Below are 22,071 nucleotides of genomic sequence, written 5' to 3'. Positions count from 1 at the left end.
TTTTTAGATGTAGGCTAACTTAATTTTCATTCAGGTGTCTGCTGATTTAATTATAATAAAATAATTTAAAAAATCAACACTAATAATATTTAAATATTTGCTACGTTTATATGAATAATTCTATATACTCATTAAAGTAAAAAAATTATCTGGTTGCTACTTTCAGCCTCATAAAAAATTTCTAAACTTTGAAGTATGCAGCAATAAACAAATAATGCATTATTTCGATGCATAACCATTTATTAATAAATTTTTTTATATATTTACACTTGATATACATACAATATTTATAAATTGCTTTTAAAAAAATTAAAAATTACGTAAAAAGATGATGAGCTTATCGATTACCGAAGTACACAATAAAATTTACTAAAGATAAATGATAAAAAATGGGATTAGTACAAGCGTCAGTGAGTAAACCTAGACAAGAACAATGCGTGCCATGTCCCGACGGTTATTGGCCAGGAAACCCTGGAACATTCGAAGAAGTCCACAAGAAAGTAAAAGACATGTACCCACGAAATTTTGAAGGAGCTAGATTATTTGTACGTAAAACTCTGAGTGATTATTTCAACGCATACCACACGATATCGCTAAGTTCATTCATGCCATCCGGTTACAAATTTGGCGCATGTTACAAGGGAGCGAAGCACATTGGACTCTATGAAAGATATCCACTGATAAGCGGTGACATTATGCCTAATGGTAATCTAGCAGCAAGTTTCTCACACACACTCGGTTGTCGTTTTCGAGTGAAGCACGTCACACAAATAGTTAAAGGAAAATGCTTGTCATCAAGTTCAACGGCTGAGTACCGATCTGATGACTCTACGTTGTCATTGATAGTCGCTGATCCAGATGTTCAGAAGCACTCGGGTACTTTTGTGTTGCAATATCTGCAAGCTTTGACATCACGAGTGACACTCGGGACAGAGGTAGCGATTCATCGCAGTAGGTATGTACCAGGTGGGCAACAATCTCTAATGACATTTGCCGCAAGGTATAGCAGTGGAGCCAGAACTGCAGCAGCCACTTTTGGTCAAGCTGGATTACACATTAGTTACCATCATCAAGCTAGCCAACAGCTACAGCTTGGAGTTGAGTTAGAGTCTAATTTACGAACGCTAGATTCAACGGCGACTCTCATCTACGAGCTCAATATTCCACATGCTGACATGATCTTCCGTGGACTTGTCAACACAGAGACTACTATCGGTGCTGTTTTTGAGAAAAAACTCTATCCAATGCCCGAGACTTCGCTGGTACTCAGTGGAATGCTCAATCACAGAAAACAACAGTTACGAGTGGGAATAGGACTCAACATCGGATGACACTGTCATTTTAATTATTTTTAATATTCCAAGTGAGATTGAGCTTAGATTAGATAATCCTAATTATCAGTCTCAAAAATGAAGCCTATTATTTAGAATAATTATTCTACATTATTTATTAAGAGAATTAATATCTCACAAAAACAAAATTATATTATGTATTTAATGATATTTTATAAATAATTATAATTCATCTGAAGCTCTCTTTTTATCTTCCACTTGTTTTTTCTTTGGAGAAACTAATGTGCTTTTCACGGAGTCAAAATCAAAGTTTGCAGACTCATTGATAAGCCCATTTTCATCAACGTGTTCAAGAATATTACAGATAAGCGGTGACTCTACTCCGAGGATATACTCACACGTTTTGGGTTCTAGCAAAAATAATGATACACTTGATGGGCTGCCAGAGACATCAACACACTTTAATCTTACCTATAAATAAAATTGCCATTTAAATTTATATTAAAAGTATTCTTAAATTAATTATAAAATTTAATGATTTTACTTCAGTCTGTCTCTTCTTTTTCATTTCATCGCAATAACTTCCATCGCTGTAAAAGTGTGATAATTGTTTACGTTGCTCCAGAGGCTTAGGTCGTTTTTGAGGATGAGCTTCAATCCACTCGATATGTTTTTTCTTATCAAAATTACCTAAGTCGATCGTTATTTTGTTACCACTTTTTTCTACGTGATACTGGACTACCGATTTACCATAACAAAATTCATACTTCCACCATCCGTCTCCCTGCAAAATTATTCATTCAATTTATTATTTATTTATTGGCTACCTTATATTTTATTAGTAGATTTCATAGAAATCTAACTAATTGCATTTGTCCTCATGGCGGAACTTTCGAAAAATTTTTCTATTTTCTGACTCAGTTCATCGAGCTGATTCAGAAAATACATACGGTTCAAAAATTTATATAAATATATATACGATATAACGCGGCTTGTCCGGACGATAGCGTCTCTAATTCGTAATGGATCTTCTCCAAACTCAACATACTTAATTTTTAGACGAATACCAAGGTCAAGTACAAATATGAGCTTAATTGGTCAATTAATTCAGAAATTACAAGGTTTCAAAATTTTCAAAATCGTAAAAATTCATATTTTGCCAGTTTCTTTCCCGGATAACTTTTTAATAAAATAACTTATCGAATTTTTGTAAATATCATTTTAAAGCCCATTAAACGAGCTTTAATTTTTATGTCATTTTATTCTCCTCAACTGAAAATAACCTATTCGTCTGAAGATATTTGATGAAATTTTACTATTGCATTCGTTGTCATTTAGGAAGAAGGGATTCCATCAATGTGATTGAAGTATTTCGATGGTCTAATTAGCAATTTGTCTAACTCCTTATTTTTTAGAGGGTGATTTTTTAACATTTTGATGTAGCAATAATCCAATTATAAATTATTTGAATGATTCAAAGCTAAATATTATATCTCTATTAGATATTAATGATATTAAATTGTTTTTTAAAGTGATAATAAATTTTGAACTAATTGTTTTTTTCATACTAATAAAAGGTTCTTTAAAATAGAGTTAGACAATTTGCTAATCAGAACATTGATTTGTATTATTAGTGTTGTGTGATTTTATTTAAATAGGAAATCTACTTCCATTTCGGCTGCCGAATGGCACTTTTTTTTTTTTTTAAATACAATAAATAATTAAAAATAACTAACCCCATGTAAGCATTGTTTACCACTGAGGAAGCTTTGAACAGGATTAGTATCCGTGGACACAGAGCTAACGTCCATCAGTGAATGTAAATATTCTTCACCATTTTTTTCAATAGCGTCAGCTGGATGAAGTTCAATACGCAGCTGTGGTTCTCCATCCTACAATTAATCAATTGAATTAGTTAAAATATTTATTTATATTTAATAAAGCGCTCCAATGAATGTTTTAAGATGCCGATGTACTAAAAATTGTTAAATCCATGCATCCTTCATTGCCAAAGTGAAAAAAATAAAAGCAAGCTTATAAAAAAGTGAAGAAAGGTGTTAGTAATAATAATAATAATTAAAAGTATATTAACATGATATGATTATTGAAAAGAGGTCCGTTGATTTATGAGTGAATAATTTTAAAGCCCAATTCCCTTAAATACAAAGTAGTCTGACCTGTGTGTCCTTATCTAAGCGGAATATCGCAACGACTTTCTGTGGCTTCTCTTCCTGTACAAGAAATAATTTATAAATAAACAAAAAAAAACAATATCAATAATAATTTATAAAATACCACTTGGTATGGAAAATTTAATCGTAGACTTTGTTTGATATTTCTTTTTTCCATAGAAGCCAAAATTATTTATCGTAATTTATAATTCACTATTTTGAGGAATGGGCTCACATATTTTGTGTGATAAATTATAAAGCATGCAATTATTATTAAAAAAAAAAAAAAGCTTTCTAAATTATCTAAATCACATCTACTGGGAAAAAATAAAAAAATTATAATTTGCGTAACGATTAAGGTAGAAATATTTTCTACCGTGGATTTTTGATGTCGCAGCTTAAGACTTTGAGCTTCCAAAGCAGCCAGCGCTTTAGGTTTTTTAGGTGACTTGTCCTGTGGAATGCAGGTTATTTCGTCTTCATCAGTCAGCCGTGGATCGTAGTCAGGATGATTGCAGATGAACGGAGACAAAATAATCGCCTCGTATTCACAACTGGAAACTTCTTCAAGCGAGTAAATTTCATGTTTTCCCATGTGATGACAAACGTACAGTAGATTTATTGTACGGGGCTTGTTGCTCAAATCACAGACGGTCCCATCAGTCATTTGCACTTCAACATACGGCATACGAATACCCTCGAACTTTTTAGTTGGTATTTCGTACTTGCCAGGATTTTTCGCTCTTTCATCATATTCAGCTGACAATTTTGATCGTTGAAGTTTATCAAAGTTACCGAGAAAGTATTCTTGCTTTTTGACTTTTTTTCCTTCTCTTTCTTCGTGATACTGCTTAACATATCTACCGTGACATATTTCATAAGTCCAATATGACTCTAACTGAAATTAATTAATAGACATTACGATATTTATTTTTTTTTTCTTTTAATTTTTAAAAACAAATTTATCATTATTATTATACCTTGAATGAACATAGCTTTTGATCAAATAATGGGGCAAGTAATTCAATCGGATTCGGTCCTGTATAAGGCTCCTCCGATCCTTTAACTTGCTTTTTTAATTCCGGAATTCTACATGTATACCTTTCATTGGCAGCTGTCACAATTGGATATTCTTCAAATTTATCCTGAAATATTATTTAATAAATTAATTTAAAAATATCTACGCAAATAAAAAAAAAATAAATCAATAATGACATTAAAGTTAGCTGTCACTTGACAAATTTTTAATTTTATTTAACAATTAAATCTAAAAAGCAATTAATTAACAATTAATTCTAAAAAATTGCATTTTTAATTTTTTTTAATTTCTACATGTCAATTTTTTGTCTTATTTTTTTGCCATAATTTATTTGTTAACAAAAGTTCTAAAAATTATTAAATATTTGCTAAATTAATTCTCATAAATAAATAATAAAACTACTCACTGAAATTTCAGTATCAATTTTACCGGGCCAACTTATTTTGTAAAGTATCTCAGCATCAGTACTTCTCATAAAATCCCCAACAATACACTCAAAAATTATTTGTAAAACAATTAAATAAAATACAAATTTTCCAGGCATTTTTAAATACATTATATCACTTTTTTACTTATCACTATATACACTCCGACAAAAGGATATATTCTTTTTTAATTAATAAATACTATTTGTCAATTATTAATTTTTACTACATTTTCTTTAACATAAACACTCCATTGTTAGTGTCAAATTTATTTATTTAACAATTAAAAACAAAGTTGCTGTGAAATTTAAATTTTTAAAATATGTTACTTATTAGATATTATAATGAAGAAAAAAAAAATAAACATTAGCAGATGACACGTGTAAATATTATTTATTAAGTCACACGTAATGTCCTGTAACTGGTCGCCATATTTTGACATTTATTATTGAATGCGCAGGTATATATATATATATAAGTAATGCCGAGGAGTCAATATCGGTTGAAGGTACGGTCAATCGCTGTCATAAAAATTTCTAACACAACGTCACTCTCCCTGATAGCCACAGTTTCAGACCAACCAAGTTGGTGTCAGATAGTTGCCACCAACTTAGCGACAACTTGCGGTCAACTTCCGAATTTGTAACTGTTGGCGCCAAGTTGGCTACAAGTTTCTGAGAAAAAAGAGACCAATCTACTGCCGCAATATGTCGCCAAATTTCTTGAGAAACTTATCGTCAACTTGGTGTGAAAAAGTTTCAGAGCAACTTTTGCCGACAACTTGGTGACAACTTGGTGAACAAGTTGACACCAACCGAGTTACTCTCCAAGAGTTGCCGCCAAGTTGGTGACAAGTTGCGGCAGTAGATTGACAGAAAGTTGCGGCCAACTTGGCTATCAGGGCTAAAACTAAAAAAATTTCTGAAAATCTCAAAATTTTTAATTGTAACAAATTTATCATCAAGTTAATTTATAAAGTACTAAAATTTTTTTTTTAATTTCATTTTAACTAATACAAAAAATCAGTACCTGTGATTTAAGCTTAAATATATTTTTTTAATTTTCAAGTAAACAGCTGATTAAAGCCACATCAAACCGGGTTGTATTAAATTATCATAAATAATAGTTGCTATAAGAATATTAAATCAAGAAAAATTTATATGTATTCAAAAAAATATTTACAAATATAAAATAATTATGAATAGATGGCTTCTGATAATAAGTTTGATATTAGTTATAACAACAATAGAAGGTACTTTGTCGCCACGTACTGATAAATCAAAAAAAGATAAAGGAAGAACAGAGATTAAGGTATTTACTCATATATATCTAATTTAAAAATTAGTCAATTTTTTTTTTATTTTTATAACAAATAAATGACAATTAAAAAAGTGCTTCTAAAAATTTCCACTAATAATTTTTTTTTAATTTTCACGTGGAATTTTTTTATTATTATTTTTTTTTTTAATAATTTAATTGTTATAAAATTCTAAAAAATGTTCTCTTGTCAACTTCAGTATCATGAAAAAATTAATATTTATTTTTCACAGAAAGGACCGGTTGATAATAGTGTATTCGACCGAGGTTTAGTTGTCCAAGATCCTAAGATTAGTGATATTGTCAAACAAGCTGGTCTTTATTACAAAGACACCAAGAAAAGACATTTTAATAATGATGTATTAGGATATATAACTCCAGTAAGTTATTTATCAAAATTTATTTACTTGATTTTCATTCATAAGTATGTAGGATTATTTTTAACAATTAAATTTATTAATTTATTTTCAGTGGAATGGTGAAGGACTTGAAATAGCTAAGACCTTTCATGGTAAATTAACGCTTGTTTCTCCAGTATGGTTCAATTTACAAAGTTCTGATAAGTTTCAAATTGCCACGCATGATGTACAGAAGAAATGGCTCAAAGATATAAAAACAGCTAATGAAGGAAACCATACTGTCAAAAGTATCAATCTATTTTATTTAATAGTCATTCGAGTTATTTTTTTTATCGTTATTCCTAATAAATTTTACTATTGCAGTCTTACCCAGAGTTTTATTTGAACAGTGGTCAGCGGGTGATATATCTTCATTGAACCGTGATGTTCAGAAAAAAAATCAACTAATAACTTCGCTTGTTGATTTAGCTCAGGTAACTATTCAATGATCAACAATAATAATAATAATAATAATAATAATAATAAAATTTTTAAATAATTTTCATTTTTATTTTGTTATAGAAATTTCAGTTTCATGGATATGTATTAGAAATATGGAATCAAGTAATTTACACAGGAGCTGAGTCAAAAGTTGTAGTCAATGTAATAAAATCTTTGGCCAAAAGACTTAAAAGTAAACAATTACAAGTAATATTAGCTATTCCACCAGCTCAAGGGTAAATTAGTCATAATGTATTTTAATTAATTATTTATTATTTTAAATAGAGTTTAATATTTATATAAAATGAATTTCTTTCAGACCACCGGGACAAATATTCTCACAAGGCCAATTTGAAGAGTTGTCACCTCACATTGATTTCTTTTCATTAATGACCTATGATTTTTCAAATGTCCAGCGACCTGGACCAAACAGTCCACTTGAATGGGCACGAGAATGCGTTGAAAAATTAGTACCTGACGACGATGATCCAAAACGCTCTAAAATATTAATGGGGCTAAACTTTTACGGAAATAATTACACACCTGATGGTGGTGGTGCTATTTTGGGATCTGAGTACATAAAATATCTCGATTCTTACAAGGGTAAACTGCAGTGGGATGAAAGAAGTAAAGAACATCTGTTAGAATATCGGTAAATTTATTTAGAAACAATTAATATAATTAATGTAATATAATGCTTATTCATAATCTTAAATTTTTATTCTCATTCAGATCATCAAAAGCCAGTGGTTATATATTTTATCCTACGCTCTATTCCATCCAACAAAGAATAGACTTAGCCCGAGAATTAGGAACTGGACTCTCAATTTGGGAACTTGGCCAAGGTTTAAATTACTTTTACGACCTATTTTAATGCGTAAGTACACAATCTCACTATTTTTATATTCTTAAAAAAAAAATTAGCCTGTAATATAACAAAAACTTAATTTATTGATGATAAGCTTTTAAAACTAATAATTTTTCAAACGATCGTAATTGTGCATGTTCTCATTTTTCTGTAGCATCATCATGGTCTGTGGCCCCTTAATGATGTTATACATCAGAGCCCAACAGAGTTTTGGTGGTAACCAGCTACAAAATCAAACGAAATTACAATATATATTTTTTACATTAAAATAAATGTAAATAAAGTAAAAAATAATTTATAAGTTTTAAACAACTGTACCTTTTAAGCGGTAAAAAATACTTTGTACTTAAAGGCATAGTAACATTTATTTGATTAGTTAATATGCCAGCGATAACTTCATTTGCTACGTATTCAGGCTCCAACATAGGTAACAATCTGAAATAAAAAAAAATGAAAAGAACTTCATTATTATTTCAGAGTCTAAATCAATTTAAACTTTCCGCTCGATTACGAAATGTGTTATTTACCTTGGCTTGACACCTGGAAACATTCCTGTGTTTATAAAGTATGGGCAGACTAATGTCGTATTAATTCCATGGTATCCGTGTACCTAAAAAAATAAAAAAAAATGTTGACTTTCAAATACTTAAACATTTTTATGTGATATTTAAAAATCAGTTAATATATATTTACTTTTAATTCGGTAAACAGACTCTCATGGTAGCCAATAGCTGCAAATTTAGTCGCTGAATAATCGGTACAATTATAAGTACCAAGCAATCCCGCGACACTCGCAATAGTTACGATGTGACCATGGTTCTCTTTCATCATTTCTTTCATGAATGATTTATTTATCTAAAAAATTTTAATATATTTTAAAAAATTATTTATTTATTCAAAATTCATAAAGTTAAATGTTGACACTGTCTAATGGATTATTGTACCCAATAATGCGAGAGAATATTAACTTTGAAAGTCTTCTCGATTTCATCATCTGGGAGATTCATAAAAGTTTTACCGCACACATAACCAGCGTTATTTACGATAATTGTGATCTGCAAATGAGTTAAATTATTGAGAAAAGTTTGTAATAAATTAAACACAGTAGTAGTAGTAGTATAAACTCAATACATTTCCAACTTCTATTTGTACTGTTTTAGCAACGCGATAAATATCTTCTCGATTGCTTATGTCGCAAACATATCCAGTGCATTTGCCACCCTGGCTTTTTATTTCGTCCACAATATCCTTAATCCCTAGAGCAAAAAAATATAAAAATAAATTCAATTATATACATTGTATATTGATATGTTAATTGTATATCTGGCTGATTAATTTTAATGATAAATCGTGCGTGTTTCTGAATAATAATTGCCTCGTGATTATTGCAAAATAGTATGTTAAAATATTCATTGCAATTTTTATTTGTGGTTTGTATTGTAAGCTCTTTCATTTTATTATTTTATACTTAACATAACATAGTATTGAAAAATAATTTATTTTATTTTATCCTCTGAAAATAAGTGTTTTTTCACTTTCAAAGTGCTAATTTATTCTTTTTTTCATCTCTCTTCATTATTCATTAGTCTATTTTTATGAAGATTAAAGATTATCATCAGAAACTTTCACAAAGAGATTGCTCGCTGAGTATCCCGACTATTAAATAATAATTAGAAAAAAAAAAAAAATTTAATTGACCAGTCAATTTTATTTTGTTTTATTAAACTCCCGACTTAGAATCTTAAACATGTAATTTACTGTAATCTTATTAGATCTTAATGACAGGCGTCTATTTTAATAACGGTATTAGTAATAATAATTATAAAATTATATCAGGTATGCAAAATCAATAAGTTTTTCTCGCATAATTAATGCGCAATAAAAAAATTTATTGTTATTCAATTGATCAGAATTATATATTTTAAATAAAAATCGTCTTACTTTCCCGCGTTATTTATTGCACTAAGATTTATCATACATGTGCATTACCAAATGCAATCATAAAGATCAGCATACAATGAGGTACTTTCTCTGTCCTCAATGACAAAAAAGGATTTGTTTTTAAGATACAGGTCATAGATATTTTTTCATTTATATTACATTATTTCCTACCTAATTTGTTGATATCCCATATCACAACGTGAGCCCCAAGACTCGCTAATTTCGAAGCAATTAATCTTCCTAATCCGCCAGCACCTCCTGTCACTAATGCTATTTCGCCTTGAATACTTTTGCTTCTGTATTTTCGAGGTATTAAGCTCAAAATTAATGACTCTGTTATATACACAACCGACAGCCACAAAAATATTAAGCTGTCATAAAGAAAATGTAATCCTTCCTTGAAATCCATTTTTAATTTTAAAATTATAATAAATTATTTCAATCACTTATAATAATTTTTCACACTTTTAATATATAAATCATCACTTGTATATTTATTAATTTGTTAATAATTATTTTTTAAACAAAACTTTCACTAATTACATGGTTAATTATAAATTTAAAAGTCCTGAAGAAAGTTTAGATTTATTGTGATGTGAAGAAGAGAAAGAATTACCAAGGGTGCACTCTCTTGGAGTGACGATTGTTGACTGTGGTAGCATTGCATAGAACGAAACTAAAGTCGCCTCACTGAAGATCTCCAGTACTATACCCTGTAATGGTACTATACCCAAGTTTTGTGGCTACAAGAGAATTTTAGCCTCGAAAATCGTACCTGAACAGAAATTGAATGCGCATAATAATGCAATTGCGCTCAACTCTACTTATTATTCTACATTAGAAAATAATATACCTCCGGTGATGATAATACTTGTTTACAGTGTTATTTACATTTTGTATGCATACAATAGAATCAAAATAATAATTATAAGATTAGTTACACTTAAACACAATAAATTGATTGTTTAAGTAAATGTACTTTTCTCCTTTTTGGTGAAAGGAACCTCCCACTATTTAAACTCGGTCAACTATCTCTAGGTATACAATATTGTACGCATCTACGAATTGTATTGTCAACTCACCGTACTTATTAAATGATTATTTGATGCTTCAATACTTTTCAAACATAAATTTCTCTTGATTATTAGCCTCTCTCTTAACAAAGTAGCATTTTACGACCGACAATCTATACAGAAAGAAAGGTTCACTTGAGCCATGAAAATATTTTTCTTCATAATTATTTACTTGGGCGAAAAAAAAATTTTTTTTTGACACAAGAAATTTCACTTATTCCAACAAATCAATTCCCTTGCTTCAAGAAATACGTTTCTTGATCCAAGACAATTTATTTAAGTCAAGAAAATTTTCTTGTTTTGAGAAAATTTCTCTCTTGCTCTAAAAAATTAAGTTCTTGACAAAAGTAAATTTTCTTGTCTTGAGAAAATTTTTCTCTTGCTCCAAAAAATTAAATATCTTGATAGTAAATTTTCATTAATATTTCTATTGACTAACATGTCAAATGGGAAGATCAAATAATATTGAATCATTTTTTTTTTCATTCAATATGTATAATTGCGCGCTAAAATAATCTAAAATGGGTATCAAATATTCTCGAGAAAAATTTTCTCAAGATGAGAAAATTTTTTTCTCAGCTGAAGTAGGTGGCGCTGCTTCCCTAAAGTATCTAAAAATCTTGATCAAATATAAAAATTTCTTGTATTAAGTATTTATGATAATTTGAATTAAGAAAAAATTACTTCCACCAAGAATAGAATTTCAAGAAAAATTTTTACTTCGGCCAAGACAACTTCGGTCTTCCTTCAGGCGACCGAAAATTTACTTGAGCCAAGAATTTTGTTCTCCAGTCAATAAATCTTTCTTTTTGTGTAGCGTTTTTCATTTCTAAATATAATTTATAATTTGAATTTATAATTTAATCAATATACTTTTTGAAATCTTTTAAGCTGTTAAATTTAAATTATTTATGACTGAAAAAATGTTAATTACTACTAGCTTATAAATAAATAAATTATTTAATATACATTTTAAGTGAATTTCGTTGTTAAAAGAAATTACGTATACTTTTTATGGTTTTGTACGCAATATAAATACATTTAAATAATTATTAAAATTCTTGGATTGTTTGTCTAATAAAAATGATGAAAATCGAGTAACGGTCTAGGTTGAAAAGTCGCAGTTGATTGTTCAAAGAACGAACATGCGCAATAGACAACCTCGTGCCTGAATAACTAACGGTTTACATAATTATCGTTACCGTAAATACGGAATTTCCTTATTTTTATACATACGTAATGGATACGGGAGAGTTCGTGATGAAAATAAAGAACATTTTTTATATTCTGACACGAAGTGTGAACTATAAAAAATTCCATTGCGTTAACAAATGGACTTCAAGGGTATTATGATGAGAAAGGTAAAATAAATAGAATGATCCAGACCAGTAATGTTAATCTTCAAGCAGGTTTATGGAAAAAAGTAGGTCAATTAAAGGAAAGTTCCATGTGATTCCGCATAGCCTATTGCGCTCTGTTTATATCCTTGGATGATATCATTAGCAAATGTCATTGACTATTAGTAAGAGTGTCGAGTGTGAACTGCTTAATTATCAACATGGTTGATCAGAAATGTTAATTGAAAAAAAATTTTTTTTTTTATTGTAAATGCATAATTACAAATACTGATCAAAGTTTAGAAATAAAAAATTTCTATTTTTCAAACAAACTAGTGATCGAGCCCGCGTCTTTCGCGCAAGAAAACTTCTTTACCAATCGCTGAAAAGTTATCTTCAAGTCTTGGGAGTCACCGGATTGCAAACAATCATGGAATCCGATAGCGAGCACAGAAGTTTTCTGTGTTTAAATAAATTTACGTAATTCTACGTGGCTTTGGATTTTTCTTATAAAAGTTTGGCATGAAATTCCCGCATTTAGGAAAACCTTTGGGTGTGTGTGGTAAATCATCTTGTTCACCGATTCGAATAACTAAACTCATACCGTTTAACAAATGAGGAAGGTAATGGCAGTGAAATAGCCACCAGCCTATAAAAAGAAGAAAAATTTAAATCAGCGGTAGTGAAGAAATGCATTCTTTAATAAAAGATAATGATTTACCTAGATTGTCGGCAATAAACCGGACAATTACATAGCCTCCTGATGGAACGGCTATCGTATCTTTAGTTATTGGCTTACTGTGAGAAAGTCCGTATACTTGGCCGTCAAGTTCAATTGCTTGTTGCACGTTATCTTCTGTAAGATTTACTTTTGATAGTGAGCCTTGAGCTAACGCGTGAAAACCGAATCCATGTAAATGAAATGGATGCGAAATCCCAGTGGGACCTAAAAGTTTCAATTTAACGATTAAAATTTATTTCTTATTTTATAACTGGTTTTTAAAATATACAACTCACCAGATACATCAACGATAATAAGATCCACGATTGAATTAAGTGGAATGTTTATGACATGTGAACAATGACAAATATAATTTTTTGACTTTAAACACCTAGCGGGTAGATGTGTTTGATTGCAAATCTGTTCTTTAGGAATTTCATCAAGCTGACTGATGAAAGGTGATGATGGATTAATATTTGAAATTCCACCAATCAAAGCACCAAAATTGTCACCACCATCAGGAGCTAAAATAATTTTTTACAATTATAGTTTTATTGATGAATATTAGAAAATAAATTAAACAAAATATACAACCAAGAAAACGTTTGTAAGTATTTGCTTTGAAAAGATCAGTATCATTATACAAATAGAATTCAAACGGCAAGTATAACTTGATATCAGGTTGTCTTGTAATAATACTTGGTTGAAGATCTTCAATGGCTGTTAGATCTTTAAGACAGATTTTATTGGTAGTTTTACCATCGCAAATTTGGCTTATTTCATTAAAAACCTAAATCAAAAAGTAATAATAAAAAATTAATAGATTATAAATTTTTCAGGAATTATTAAGAAGGCTTTACACTTTTTTCTTTCTCGCCCTCTATTGGACAAACGAAAGTATCTCTGTCATAATTGTACAACAAGTGGAATCTTAAAAAACACATTTTGTGTATCAATAAATGCAAATTTTTAAAAAAGCGCTTCGTTCTTGTAAATTTAATTATCTTGACTGCCCAATTTCAAAACACAGCAACTGACAATTTAAAAATTTTTCTTATTAAAAAAAAGTTTGCGCGCCAAGTTGATAAAAAATTTGATTTATGAATAGAAAATATAAATACTATTAAATCATTTAAAATCATTAAGTTTCATAAAGTTAATTTTTATATTTAATTTAATTTTGCTACACGTGTACTTTAGTATAAACCTACGTATATTTTGTCATTTGGCTTTTTGACTTGACATAAAAATTGAATAAATAAAAAAATACTTGAATATAAATATTTTTCAGAAAAAAGTACTTGAAATTAATAAGATCTAAAAATTATAAAAAATGCAGTAATACTAAAAAATTTCGCAGTTACTGTGTTTTAAAATTGGGCAGCCGATCTATCGAAGAGCGAAGCGTTTTTATTCGAAATTGTATCTTGTATACATTTGCAAAACACTTTCGAAAATTAACTATTAACCGCTCTTTAAAAGAAAACAACTTACAATTCCCTCATCAAGGGGCAAATTATAAAATGGCTTATAAGTTGCTGGTATCTCCAATGGTGAGCCGTCGTAACGTAAAACAGCGGACTGCTGGAGGCCTATATCAGCACAGACACCAAAACCGCGAACCTGGATCCAGTAAGTGCCAACAGTCTTATGAGCGTTGAGGACAAAGTCAACACGTTCTGCTGAGAATTTTCTGAAGTTATGGTTGTAACGGTGCGTGGCACAACATGCTCACCGTCCACGCTAATTAAGGTGACGTCGTGATTCTGGATTGTCAATTTAACAGGACAATTGAAGCTGCAGGCGTTTATCATGCGAAAACGATAACGTTTGCCAGATTTAACATTGAAAACGGCTAATGGAGTTAATGTTTCACGCCCATACGCATCCTGGAGTAAAAAAGTTAAATAGTTTGTTCGTTTAAAATTTTATTTTATTTTAATTATAATTTACCATGAATTGTCCTTTGCCATTAATCAGAATATTATCAGGAACTTGACCAGGATTATTGAAAGTGGTTCCTGGAATATGGCTCTTGATACTACCATGCATCCAGTCAGAAATAAACATAATATTATTTGGATTATCAACATCATACTGCTTGGCATTTGGCTCGAGAGATACTGCTTGCCCGATAACAATGGGCCCGTGAAGCCCTTCAGCTTTGTGAAAACCAGAATGTGCATGCCAGAAATGGGAACCGGGATTCTGTGCTCGCCACTGGTACCGAAACGTTGAGCCTTCTGATATTGGACACAGTGAGGTAAGGTACGCCGTCGTAATGCTGCCAGTCTTTTTGATAAATCCCGTGCCAATGAATCGCTAATCCATTTCCAGGAACCTTGTTTGTTACGTCTACAACCACGAAGTCTCCTAAACAAACTTGGATTGCTGGTCCAGGATACATTCTATTGACGGTTACTATTCCAGACACTTCAACTCCGTCAGCCAAAATACACTGACAGTTTTTTGAAACCGATGTGTTGCCGGTCGGCTGACAATATTTGCAAGCACTAAAATATTATTGATTTAAGATAATTTATTGAATAAATTATTCAACCTCATATAGAAAATATCAATTGTTAAATCACATGTGCAACTATTTTAACCACGGTAAAATATATATATATATATATGATAATATATATAAATATATAATATATAGATAATAATAAATAATAGATAATAATATATAATATATATATGATAATATATATGATCTTTTTCATTATTATTTTCGTAATAGCGAGAAGTAAAGTTCCTCCATCGAGATGATCCTTTTGAATACGCTTTCCACGTATTGACAACCTCTAATATTCAAAAAATAATATTATTATAAATTAACAAAGCTATTTTCAAAGCTATTTTTTTCATGACCGATTGTATATATAAATTAAAGTATCTACCTATTAGTCAAGTGACTAGTGAATCTAATTCAAGCCAACAGATAGACATTCCATCTTCTCTATTGGTCGAGAGACATCCTCTCTTTACATAAGTTCGATGTAAATCCATCGAACTTGAATACATATATCAAAGATATGTCAATTAAATCCCTGTGATTTCCTGTTTCTCTTGAGATTCTATCAAATTTTATATCTGTAGGAACAATATGAATTTTTTGACAATCATCACTCCCGCACTCCTATGTAGGGGAGGAATTTCGTAAGATCCTATTCGAGATGATTTCTACATTATAAACAAAAGGTTCCAACAAAAGTTCGAGGCTATAGAAACTATTGTTTAAAAATAAAAGATTTTCATTGTTAACACACTCGCTATCCCTTTTGGATTGGAATTCGAGATAATCCATTCTTAGCTTAACTTGACATCATACACAAAGATTCCCACCAAATTTGGAGTCTGTAGAATTTATAGTTTGTAAATTAAAATTGTAGATTTTAAAACCCAGCCCCGCAATCCCTATCAGGAGTAGAATTTGTTAAAATCCATTTTGAGATGATCTCTTCATTAGAAATAAAAGATTCCTACCAAATTTATAGTTTTTAGAAGCTATATTTTGGAAATTAAGATTTTTTATTGTCAACACTCACTCCCGCGATCCTCATTGGAGGTGATTCGTTGTAAAATCCGCTCTTAGATCATTTCTATATCACATATAGAAGACTCCTACTCAATTTAGAGCATGTAGGAGCTATATTTTGAAAACCAAATTTTTTTTTTGTTAACACCCACTCCTTCAATCCATATTTGGAGTAAGTTGTCATAAAATCCACTCTTAGATCATTTCTACCACACATATAGCAGATTCTTACCAAATTTGGAACCTATAAGAGCTATAGCTTGGAAATTGAAAATTTTCATTGTTAACACCCACCCCCGCAATTCATATTTGGAGTAAGTTGTCATAAAATCCACTCTTAGATCATTTCTACCACACATATTTCTACCCCTTCGACAAATATAAAATGCCGAAACAACTGTGCATTATCTAGTCATAAGTAGATTAAGTTTAGGCTAAGACAAACATTACATAGTGTTTTTTTATCTTTCTTTTTCCCTAAATAAAACAGTCCATCTTCTAGTCAAACTACTTAATTATATTATAATATAAATAAATCTATTATCCAGTGGGTTATGTTGCACAAACGGAAACCAAAATTAATTATAAATATTGCATACAATGTATACAATAAAATTGTAACTTGTAAATTATAAATATCAAATAAAGATTTTTAAACTGAAAAACATCGAACTTGAATATTAGTAAAGCTGGAAGCTTGTGGTATCTATTCGAGTTATAAAGATGTTAATTGAATGAAAGAAACTAAATGAGAGCAAAGAGAAACCTTGAAAAAATAAATGGGGTCAGTTACCAAGCCAGGAATCGAACCTGGATCTCTCTGATCTCCTTGGTAGAGCTCCTGACATGTTATCAGGGAGATCCAGGTTCGATTCCTGGCTTGGTAACCGACCCCATATATTTTTTCAAGGTTTGTCTTTGCTCTCATTTAGTTTCTTTCATTTCTTTCATTCAATTAACATCTATATAACTCGATTAGATACCACAAACTTCCAGCTTTACTAGTATTCAAGTTCGATGGATTTCCATCGAACTTATGTAAAGAGAGGATGTCTCTCGACCATTAGAGAAGATGGAATGTCCATCTGTTGGCTTGAATTAAATTCACTAGTCACTTGACCAATAGGCAGAAACTTTAATTTATATTATTGTAAATTTATAAATTTATTTATTTGCTAATTAATTTAATACGTACGGGAAATCTGATCTAATGTAGTTTTTTGAGCGTGTATTACAACAGTAAGAAAAATTAAAGTAAAATAAAAAACAATTTTTAAATTCATGTTTAATTTCAACCGAGCATTTAATCATTACCGGAAGAAATTAAACTTAAAACTCCGATAAAATATTTATTAAAGTGCTTTTATACTTGTTGGAATATTCTTTATACACGATAATTATCAGATATATTAAGAATACGATTTGTGTAATGTCAACAATGAGACTTCACTCGGTGCGCTTGTATGTCACACATTGTGACACCGATTCATTTTACTAATTAATGTTATCCTCAATTTTTAATACATAACTCAATGTTATAAGCATATTTTATTACCAGTTATTCATCTAAAATATATAAATTATTTATAAAATCTGGTACTGTGATAAACTATTGCTTGCAAGTGGAGTATTATTTAATAATTTTATTTTTATTGCAGATGTTAGATACAGACTGATTCTGTTTGAATGCACCGAAAGCTAAGATTTCTTTGATTTATTGTTTTAAATAACCTTATTCTAATTAATTAATTATATATAATCAATAGACTAAATAATTAATCAGAAGAAACTATTTTATCTAAAATTGTTTGCGTAATAATTTCCGCATGAGTACAATAATCGCACAATCAATAATGGCTTTTGATTTATGTAAATGACATATAAATTAATGGATTAAATTAGAAGTTATAATTAGTATCATATACTTTATAAGTTATGAAAGAAAGTTATATTTTTCTACCTACTTTGTTCCAATTATTTTATCATCTTTTGTCTTTTTAAACAGTAATTAAAAAATGAAGAATCTTTACAAGGAATTAAAGATTTTAGATAAATATTATCTATTAAAAATTTTTTATTTAAAAATTTCATTAGAAATAAATAAATTAATTTTAAAATTAATATTTAATAAAAAAATTTTTTTTATTAAAATAAAAATGTTTTAATTAAAAAAAGGTGTAAAGGTATTTCTGATACAACCATAAAGGTGTTAACAACTATTACTCTTAACTTATTACATTATCAAGGAATCGTATGACATTTCCATGATTTTACACCTTTGATTAGATAATTCTGTAGCTTAAAAGAACAGCCTACATATAATTATACTAATTACTGTTTCAGGATAAAACGGAAAAATAAAAAACGAATCCAAAAGCATTACATGATACGATTTCTGATGAGATTTGAGGCAATACATAATCGTACATTAAGAACGTCATGCACATGCGATTAAAGTTCCAGTGGCCGGATTTCTGGCGAGGTGAACGCGTTCCCCCAGGTGGTATATCTCTTTGGCGCTCACTCATCGTACGACTAGAACTCTACGCAGATACACCAGCATATAATAACGTAAGTAACAATAAATAAAAAAAAGTCCTTTGCAAGTATAACTTTGCGAGTATATTATATTATACGCTATGCCCACTACTCAGTCGTTTCTGACCAGTCACTCCAGCTCCACCAACTAAACCTCCACATTCACTCATCTACACACATCCTATCGTAGGTATATAGTTGCACTCTAAAAAATCTAAAATAATTAAATTATAATATATCTACAATCGATTCGATAGAATTAACATATTTATAATAAATATCTCATAGCTAATAATTAATAACCAGTAATAATTAATTTTATTTTATTAATGTTTCATCTCCTGTAAATTATTCAATAATTAATTTTTTTAAATAAAAAAAATTATCATAAAATTTGATTAATGTTACAGAAGATGCAACAACGCATCACTAGTGTAATTATTTCATTTTTTTATTTCTTCATTAATTTTTTGTGTAAAGTAAATAAAACATTATTTCTTCATTAATACTGATTCTAAATAGATATTTTTTATTATCTCGCAGTTAAAAATAACTTTTTTTTTTTGCAAATAACAATATAATTAATAAATAAATTAATCCTGGTATAATTATACTAAACTAAAAATAAAAAAATTTTTTTCCAGATCGGGAATTACGAATGAATCGCAAATTAATGGTCTAACCATCTCATTAGAATACTTAAAACTTTCACTGTAACGTTGCGTCGTGCGTTACAAGTAAAACCGATATAAGTGCATGCATTGTCACTAAACATTTTTTTGTTCCTCATATTAAACACTCTCACATACAATAATAATAACAACAACTACAACAACAGTTAAACAGACTGAGTATTTACAACTCTGGAATTCAAAAGTTTTTTTTCCGTAGTATCGCTTTACTTATATGTTAATAAAAACACCGTAAAAACAATAATAAACAATTAGTGACCTTAACATGCAAAAAAATTTCTTTGAATTACTTAATACCTATTTATTATTGCAACGAGTAATGGTAATTTTTTATTGATACTAAAAAATACGCGCTATAATTTTTTGCTGCGCTATAAATATTGGTCTAAAATCTATTAAAAAGAAGAGTTTTTTTATTAGTAGTTTTATTTATTAGTACCTTGAAAGTTTTAAATTATTCAGAATTTAAATCTTTAAATATATTTGTCTTTTTTTATAAAAATTTCAGTAGTTTTTATATAAAAATTTTTATATAAAAAAATGTAGATATTTTTTTCTAACATTTATTATTGTCATTATTGTTGCTGTTGTTATTATTATTATTATTATTATTATTATTATTATTATTATTGTGTTCTACATACTTATAAGAGAATATAAAAGAGTCTGTTAAAATCAAAATGTTTTTGCTGAAAAAATGAAAGTACTCAAGGTACTCAAGATTTGGTGATAGATTGTTAGAAAGTATGTTTCAGGTGTACGTGCGACATAGTAATGCATACTTATACGCGCATTAATGCCTTATTAATGATATCAGGGTAAAGGTAAACAGGATAATTGATTTTTAAAAATTTTTTATGTGACCGTGACACAAAAATTTTAATATCTGACACACTTTAAGTTAACTTAAACCTTATCTCTTATCATCATTATATTTTTTCAACTATCAAACTTTTGCATTAAACAGTGAGAATTTTATCCAGAATGATCAAGCTTAATTGGAGCACAACAATCGAATAGGAAAAAAATGATTGTAAAAATGTAAATAAAAATCTATGATCTCTTGAATTCGCTTGATTTCTCTTTACTCTTCACTTTGATTGCATATCCGGCGATCTCGCGGGCTGGGAGCAAGCAAAAGAGAACGGCTTGAAAAATTGTTGCGGCCTTGACTTGACTGTCTCGGAATAACATTTCAGAGCAAGATATACTGGAGTTTTCATTTCATATTATTACTTTATTTTATTATTTATTTTATAAGGGTATTTGCGCGATGACTATATTATTATTGTGGTTTTTATTCAATATCAGGTTATAATGATAAAACTATCGAATTACTATGTCAGATGCGTAAATTCTTTTCTGATAAATCTGTGAGAGATTTATGAACTTGTCCTTCAGGCACTATAATTAATGACATAAAAAATAAAATTTTTTCTTTGATTCTAAAAAAATAAAATAAATATTTTTTTTTTTTTTATTATTTATTTTATTATAAAAATCTAAACAAATATTTTTTTAAAAATCTAAATTTTAAAATTTTTAAATAAATTTAAAAATTTATTTATCAAAATACTAAAAATTATTTTTTAATAAAAATTTTTAACTTATACCTTATATTTTTCTTTATAAAATTTTATTCACATTAATTTCACTTAATTAAAAAAATTATAGATCATTATAAAAACGTGTAGATAAATTAAAAATTTTATGACAGTAATTACATACACTTATGACTTTTTTTTAAATAGTTTTTGTTGCAGAAAACTGGAATAAGACAAACTAGGCTAGATGAAAGATCACCAGCAGTGTCCTAGTGGTCGTCCTGTCCGGTTATATGTTTTATTGCAAATTATGATATGTATGAGTACAACTGAACGTGGCTGGGACAACAAATAAGAAGGTAATTGAAGCATAGAGAGTAACATAAGTACAGAAGGAAGCACGTGGCGATACACACCAGCAAGAACCGAAAGCGTTCGAATACATCCGAGCATTCGCCACCAGACACTAGACTACCACTACTTCCATCAGCTACCACCTCTCATTGAACAACAACTGCCGGACAAGTCGGAGTGTTTGCTGCTACCACCGTTGATTCAACATCGTTCAACAGATACTTCTTACCCTATTTCAATCGGCCACCAACTCTCGTAGCATCGAGTTCTTAACTATCGTTACTCACGGATGGACCAAATAATAGTTATGATTGATTCCTCATCCGACTTTTAATTATTTACCTAAGTGATTTTATTTTTATTCAGTTCTACTAGA

The 22,071-nt window shown here is 29.4% G+C and overlaps 5 protein-coding genes across 11 annotated transcripts; 2 read left to right on the top strand and 3 right to left on the bottom strand.

Annotated features, from left to right (window-relative positions):
• The first annotated feature begins 325 nt into the window (after window positions 1-325).
• Window positions 326-1,461, top strand: LOC123261829 (mitochondrial import receptor subunit TOM40 homolog 1-like). The gene has a single exon (XM_044723667.1). The coding sequence runs from the start codon at window positions 390-392 to the stop codon at window positions 1,329-1,331; it is 942 nt and encodes a 313-aa protein (XP_044579602.1). The 5' UTR covers window positions 326-389; the 3' UTR covers window positions 1,332-1,461.
• Window positions 1,462-1,464: 3 nt separating this feature from the next.
• On the bottom strand, window positions 1,465-5,375 carry LOC123261778 (endoplasmic reticulum lectin 1). 2 transcript variants are annotated; one of them, XM_044723566.1, is made up of 7 exons: window positions 4,909-5,374; window positions 4,444-4,608; window positions 3,840-4,361; window positions 3,470-3,523; window positions 3,029-3,184; window positions 1,837-2,076; window positions 1,465-1,763 (listed from the first exon to the last, which is right to left on the bottom strand). In XM_044723566.1, exons 1-7 carry the CDS (start codon window positions 5,056-5,058, stop codon window positions 1,515-1,517), a joined length of 1,536 nt encoding a protein of 511 aa, XP_044579501.1. In that variant the 5' UTR covers window positions 5,059-5,374; the 3' UTR covers window positions 1,465-1,514. The 2 variants fall into 2 exon arrangements, with proteins under 2 accessions (XP_044579501.1, XP_044579510.1); XM_044723575.1 differs by lacking the exon at window positions 3,470-3,523 and having other exon boundaries at window positions 4,909-5,375.
• On the bottom strand, window positions 4,512-15,613 carry LOC123261769 (iron transport multicopper oxidase FET3-like). The gene is given in 9 exon segments (XM_044723554.1): window positions 4,512-4,523; window positions 12,636-12,951; window positions 13,024-13,248; window positions 13,320-13,547; window positions 13,618-13,813; window positions 14,518-14,715; window positions 14,718-14,912; window positions 14,977-15,280; window positions 15,282-15,613. Coding segments are annotated over 8 exon segments (1,668 nt in total). The 5' UTR covers window positions 15,431-15,613; the 3' UTR covers window positions 4,512-4,523; window positions 12,636-12,778.
• LOC123261789 (chitinase domain-containing protein 1) lies at window positions 5,931-22,069 on the top strand. Of its 4 annotated transcripts, XR_006508769.1 has the most exons (10): window positions 5,931-6,238; window positions 6,478-6,624; window positions 6,716-6,890; window positions 6,967-7,076; window positions 7,165-7,319; window positions 7,403-7,735; window positions 7,816-7,960; window positions 18,911-19,138; window positions 19,222-19,291; window positions 21,561-22,069. XR_006508769.1 is itself a non-coding variant. In XM_044723586.1 (8 exons), the coding sequence occupies exons 1-7, from the start codon at window positions 6,125-6,127 to the stop codon at window positions 7,955-7,957; spliced, it is 1,176 nt and encodes a 391-aa protein (XP_044579521.1). In that variant the 5' UTR covers window positions 5,932-6,124; the 3' UTR covers window positions 7,958-7,960; window positions 8,106-8,411. The 4 variants fall into 4 exon arrangements, 2 of the variants coding, with proteins under 2 accessions (XP_044579541.1, XP_044579521.1); XR_006508768.1 differs by lacking the exon at window positions 19,222-19,291; XM_044723586.1 differs by lacking the exons at window positions 18,911-19,138; window positions 19,222-19,291; window positions 21,561-22,069 and adding an exon at window positions 8,106-8,411 and having other exon boundaries at window positions 5,932-6,238.
• On the bottom strand, window positions 7,781-10,370 carry LOC123261811 (short-chain dehydrogenase/reductase family 16C member 6-like). Of its 3 annotated transcripts, none has more exons than XM_044723636.1 (7): window positions 10,064-10,370; window positions 9,083-9,207; window positions 8,896-9,006; window positions 8,645-8,806; window positions 8,479-8,561; window positions 8,270-8,386; window positions 7,781-8,175 (listed from the first exon to the last, which is right to left on the bottom strand). In XM_044723636.1, exons 1-7 carry the CDS (start codon window positions 10,299-10,301, stop codon window positions 8,055-8,057), a joined length of 957 nt encoding a protein of 318 aa, XP_044579571.1. In that variant the 5' UTR covers window positions 10,302-10,370; the 3' UTR covers window positions 7,781-8,054. The 3 variants fall into 3 exon arrangements, with proteins under 3 accessions (XP_044579571.1, XP_044579580.1, XP_044579589.1); XM_044723645.1 differs by having other exon boundaries at window positions 8,920-9,006; XM_044723654.1 differs by lacking the exon at window positions 8,896-9,006.
• Window positions 22,070-22,071: the final 2 nt, after the last annotated feature.

This window comes from Cotesia glomerata, linkage group LG1 (assembly GCF_020080835.1).
Source record: "Cotesia glomerata isolate CgM1 linkage group LG1, MPM_Cglom_v2.3, whole genome shotgun sequence".
NCBI classification, from domain to species: domain Eukaryota; kingdom Metazoa; phylum Arthropoda; class Insecta; order Hymenoptera; family Braconidae; genus Cotesia; species Cotesia glomerata.
Note: the sequence above shows the minus strand (reverse complement) of the source record. Positions and strands in the feature narration are given on the sequence as shown.

What these genes read in the sequence shown, in the direction of transcription:
- LOC123261829 (XM_044723667.1), top strand. Translation starts at nt 390, where the DNA reads ATGGGATTAGTACAAGCGTCAGTGAGTAAACCTAGACAAGAACAATGC.
- LOC123261778 (XM_044723566.1), bottom strand. Translation starts at nt 5,058, where the DNA reads ATGTATTTAAAAATGCCTGGAAAATTTGTATTTTATTTAATTGTTTTA. An exon ending in TGCGACATCAAAAATCCACG is followed by an intron (nt 3,524 to 3,839) that starts GTAGAAAATATT and finishes TTTCTTGTACAG; the next exon opens with GAAGAGAAGCCACAGAAAGT. An exon ending in GCTTAGATAAGGACACACAG is followed by an intron (nt 3,185 to 3,469) that starts GTCAGACTACTT and finishes GATTAATTGTAG; the next exon opens with GATGGAGAACCACAGCTGCG.
- LOC123261789 (XM_044723606.1), top strand. Translation starts at nt 6,125, where the DNA reads ATGAATAGATGGCTTCTGATAATAAGTTTGATATTAGTTATAACAACA. An exon ending in AGGAAACCATACTGTCAAAA is followed by an intron (nt 6,891 to 6,966) that starts GTATCAATCTAT and finishes TTACTATTGCAG; the next exon opens with TCTTACCCAGAGTTTTATTT. An exon ending in CGCTTGTTGATTTAGCTCAG is followed by an intron (nt 7,077 to 7,164) that starts GTAACTATTCAA and finishes ATTTTGTTATAG; the next exon opens with AAATTTCAGTTTCATGGATA.
- LOC123261811 (XM_044723636.1), bottom strand. Translation starts at nt 10,301, where the DNA reads ATGGATTTCAAGGAAGGATTACATTTTCTTTATGACAGCTTAATATTT. An exon ending in TTTCCAGGTGTCAAGCCAAG is followed by an intron (nt 8,387 to 8,478) that starts GTAAATAACACA and finishes TTTTTATTTCAG; the next exon opens with ATTGTTACCTATGTTGGAGC. An exon ending in TATTTTTTACCGCTTAAAAG is followed by an intron (nt 8,176 to 8,269) that starts GTACAGTTGTTT and finishes TTGATTTTGTAG; the next exon opens with CTGGTTACCACCAAAACTCT.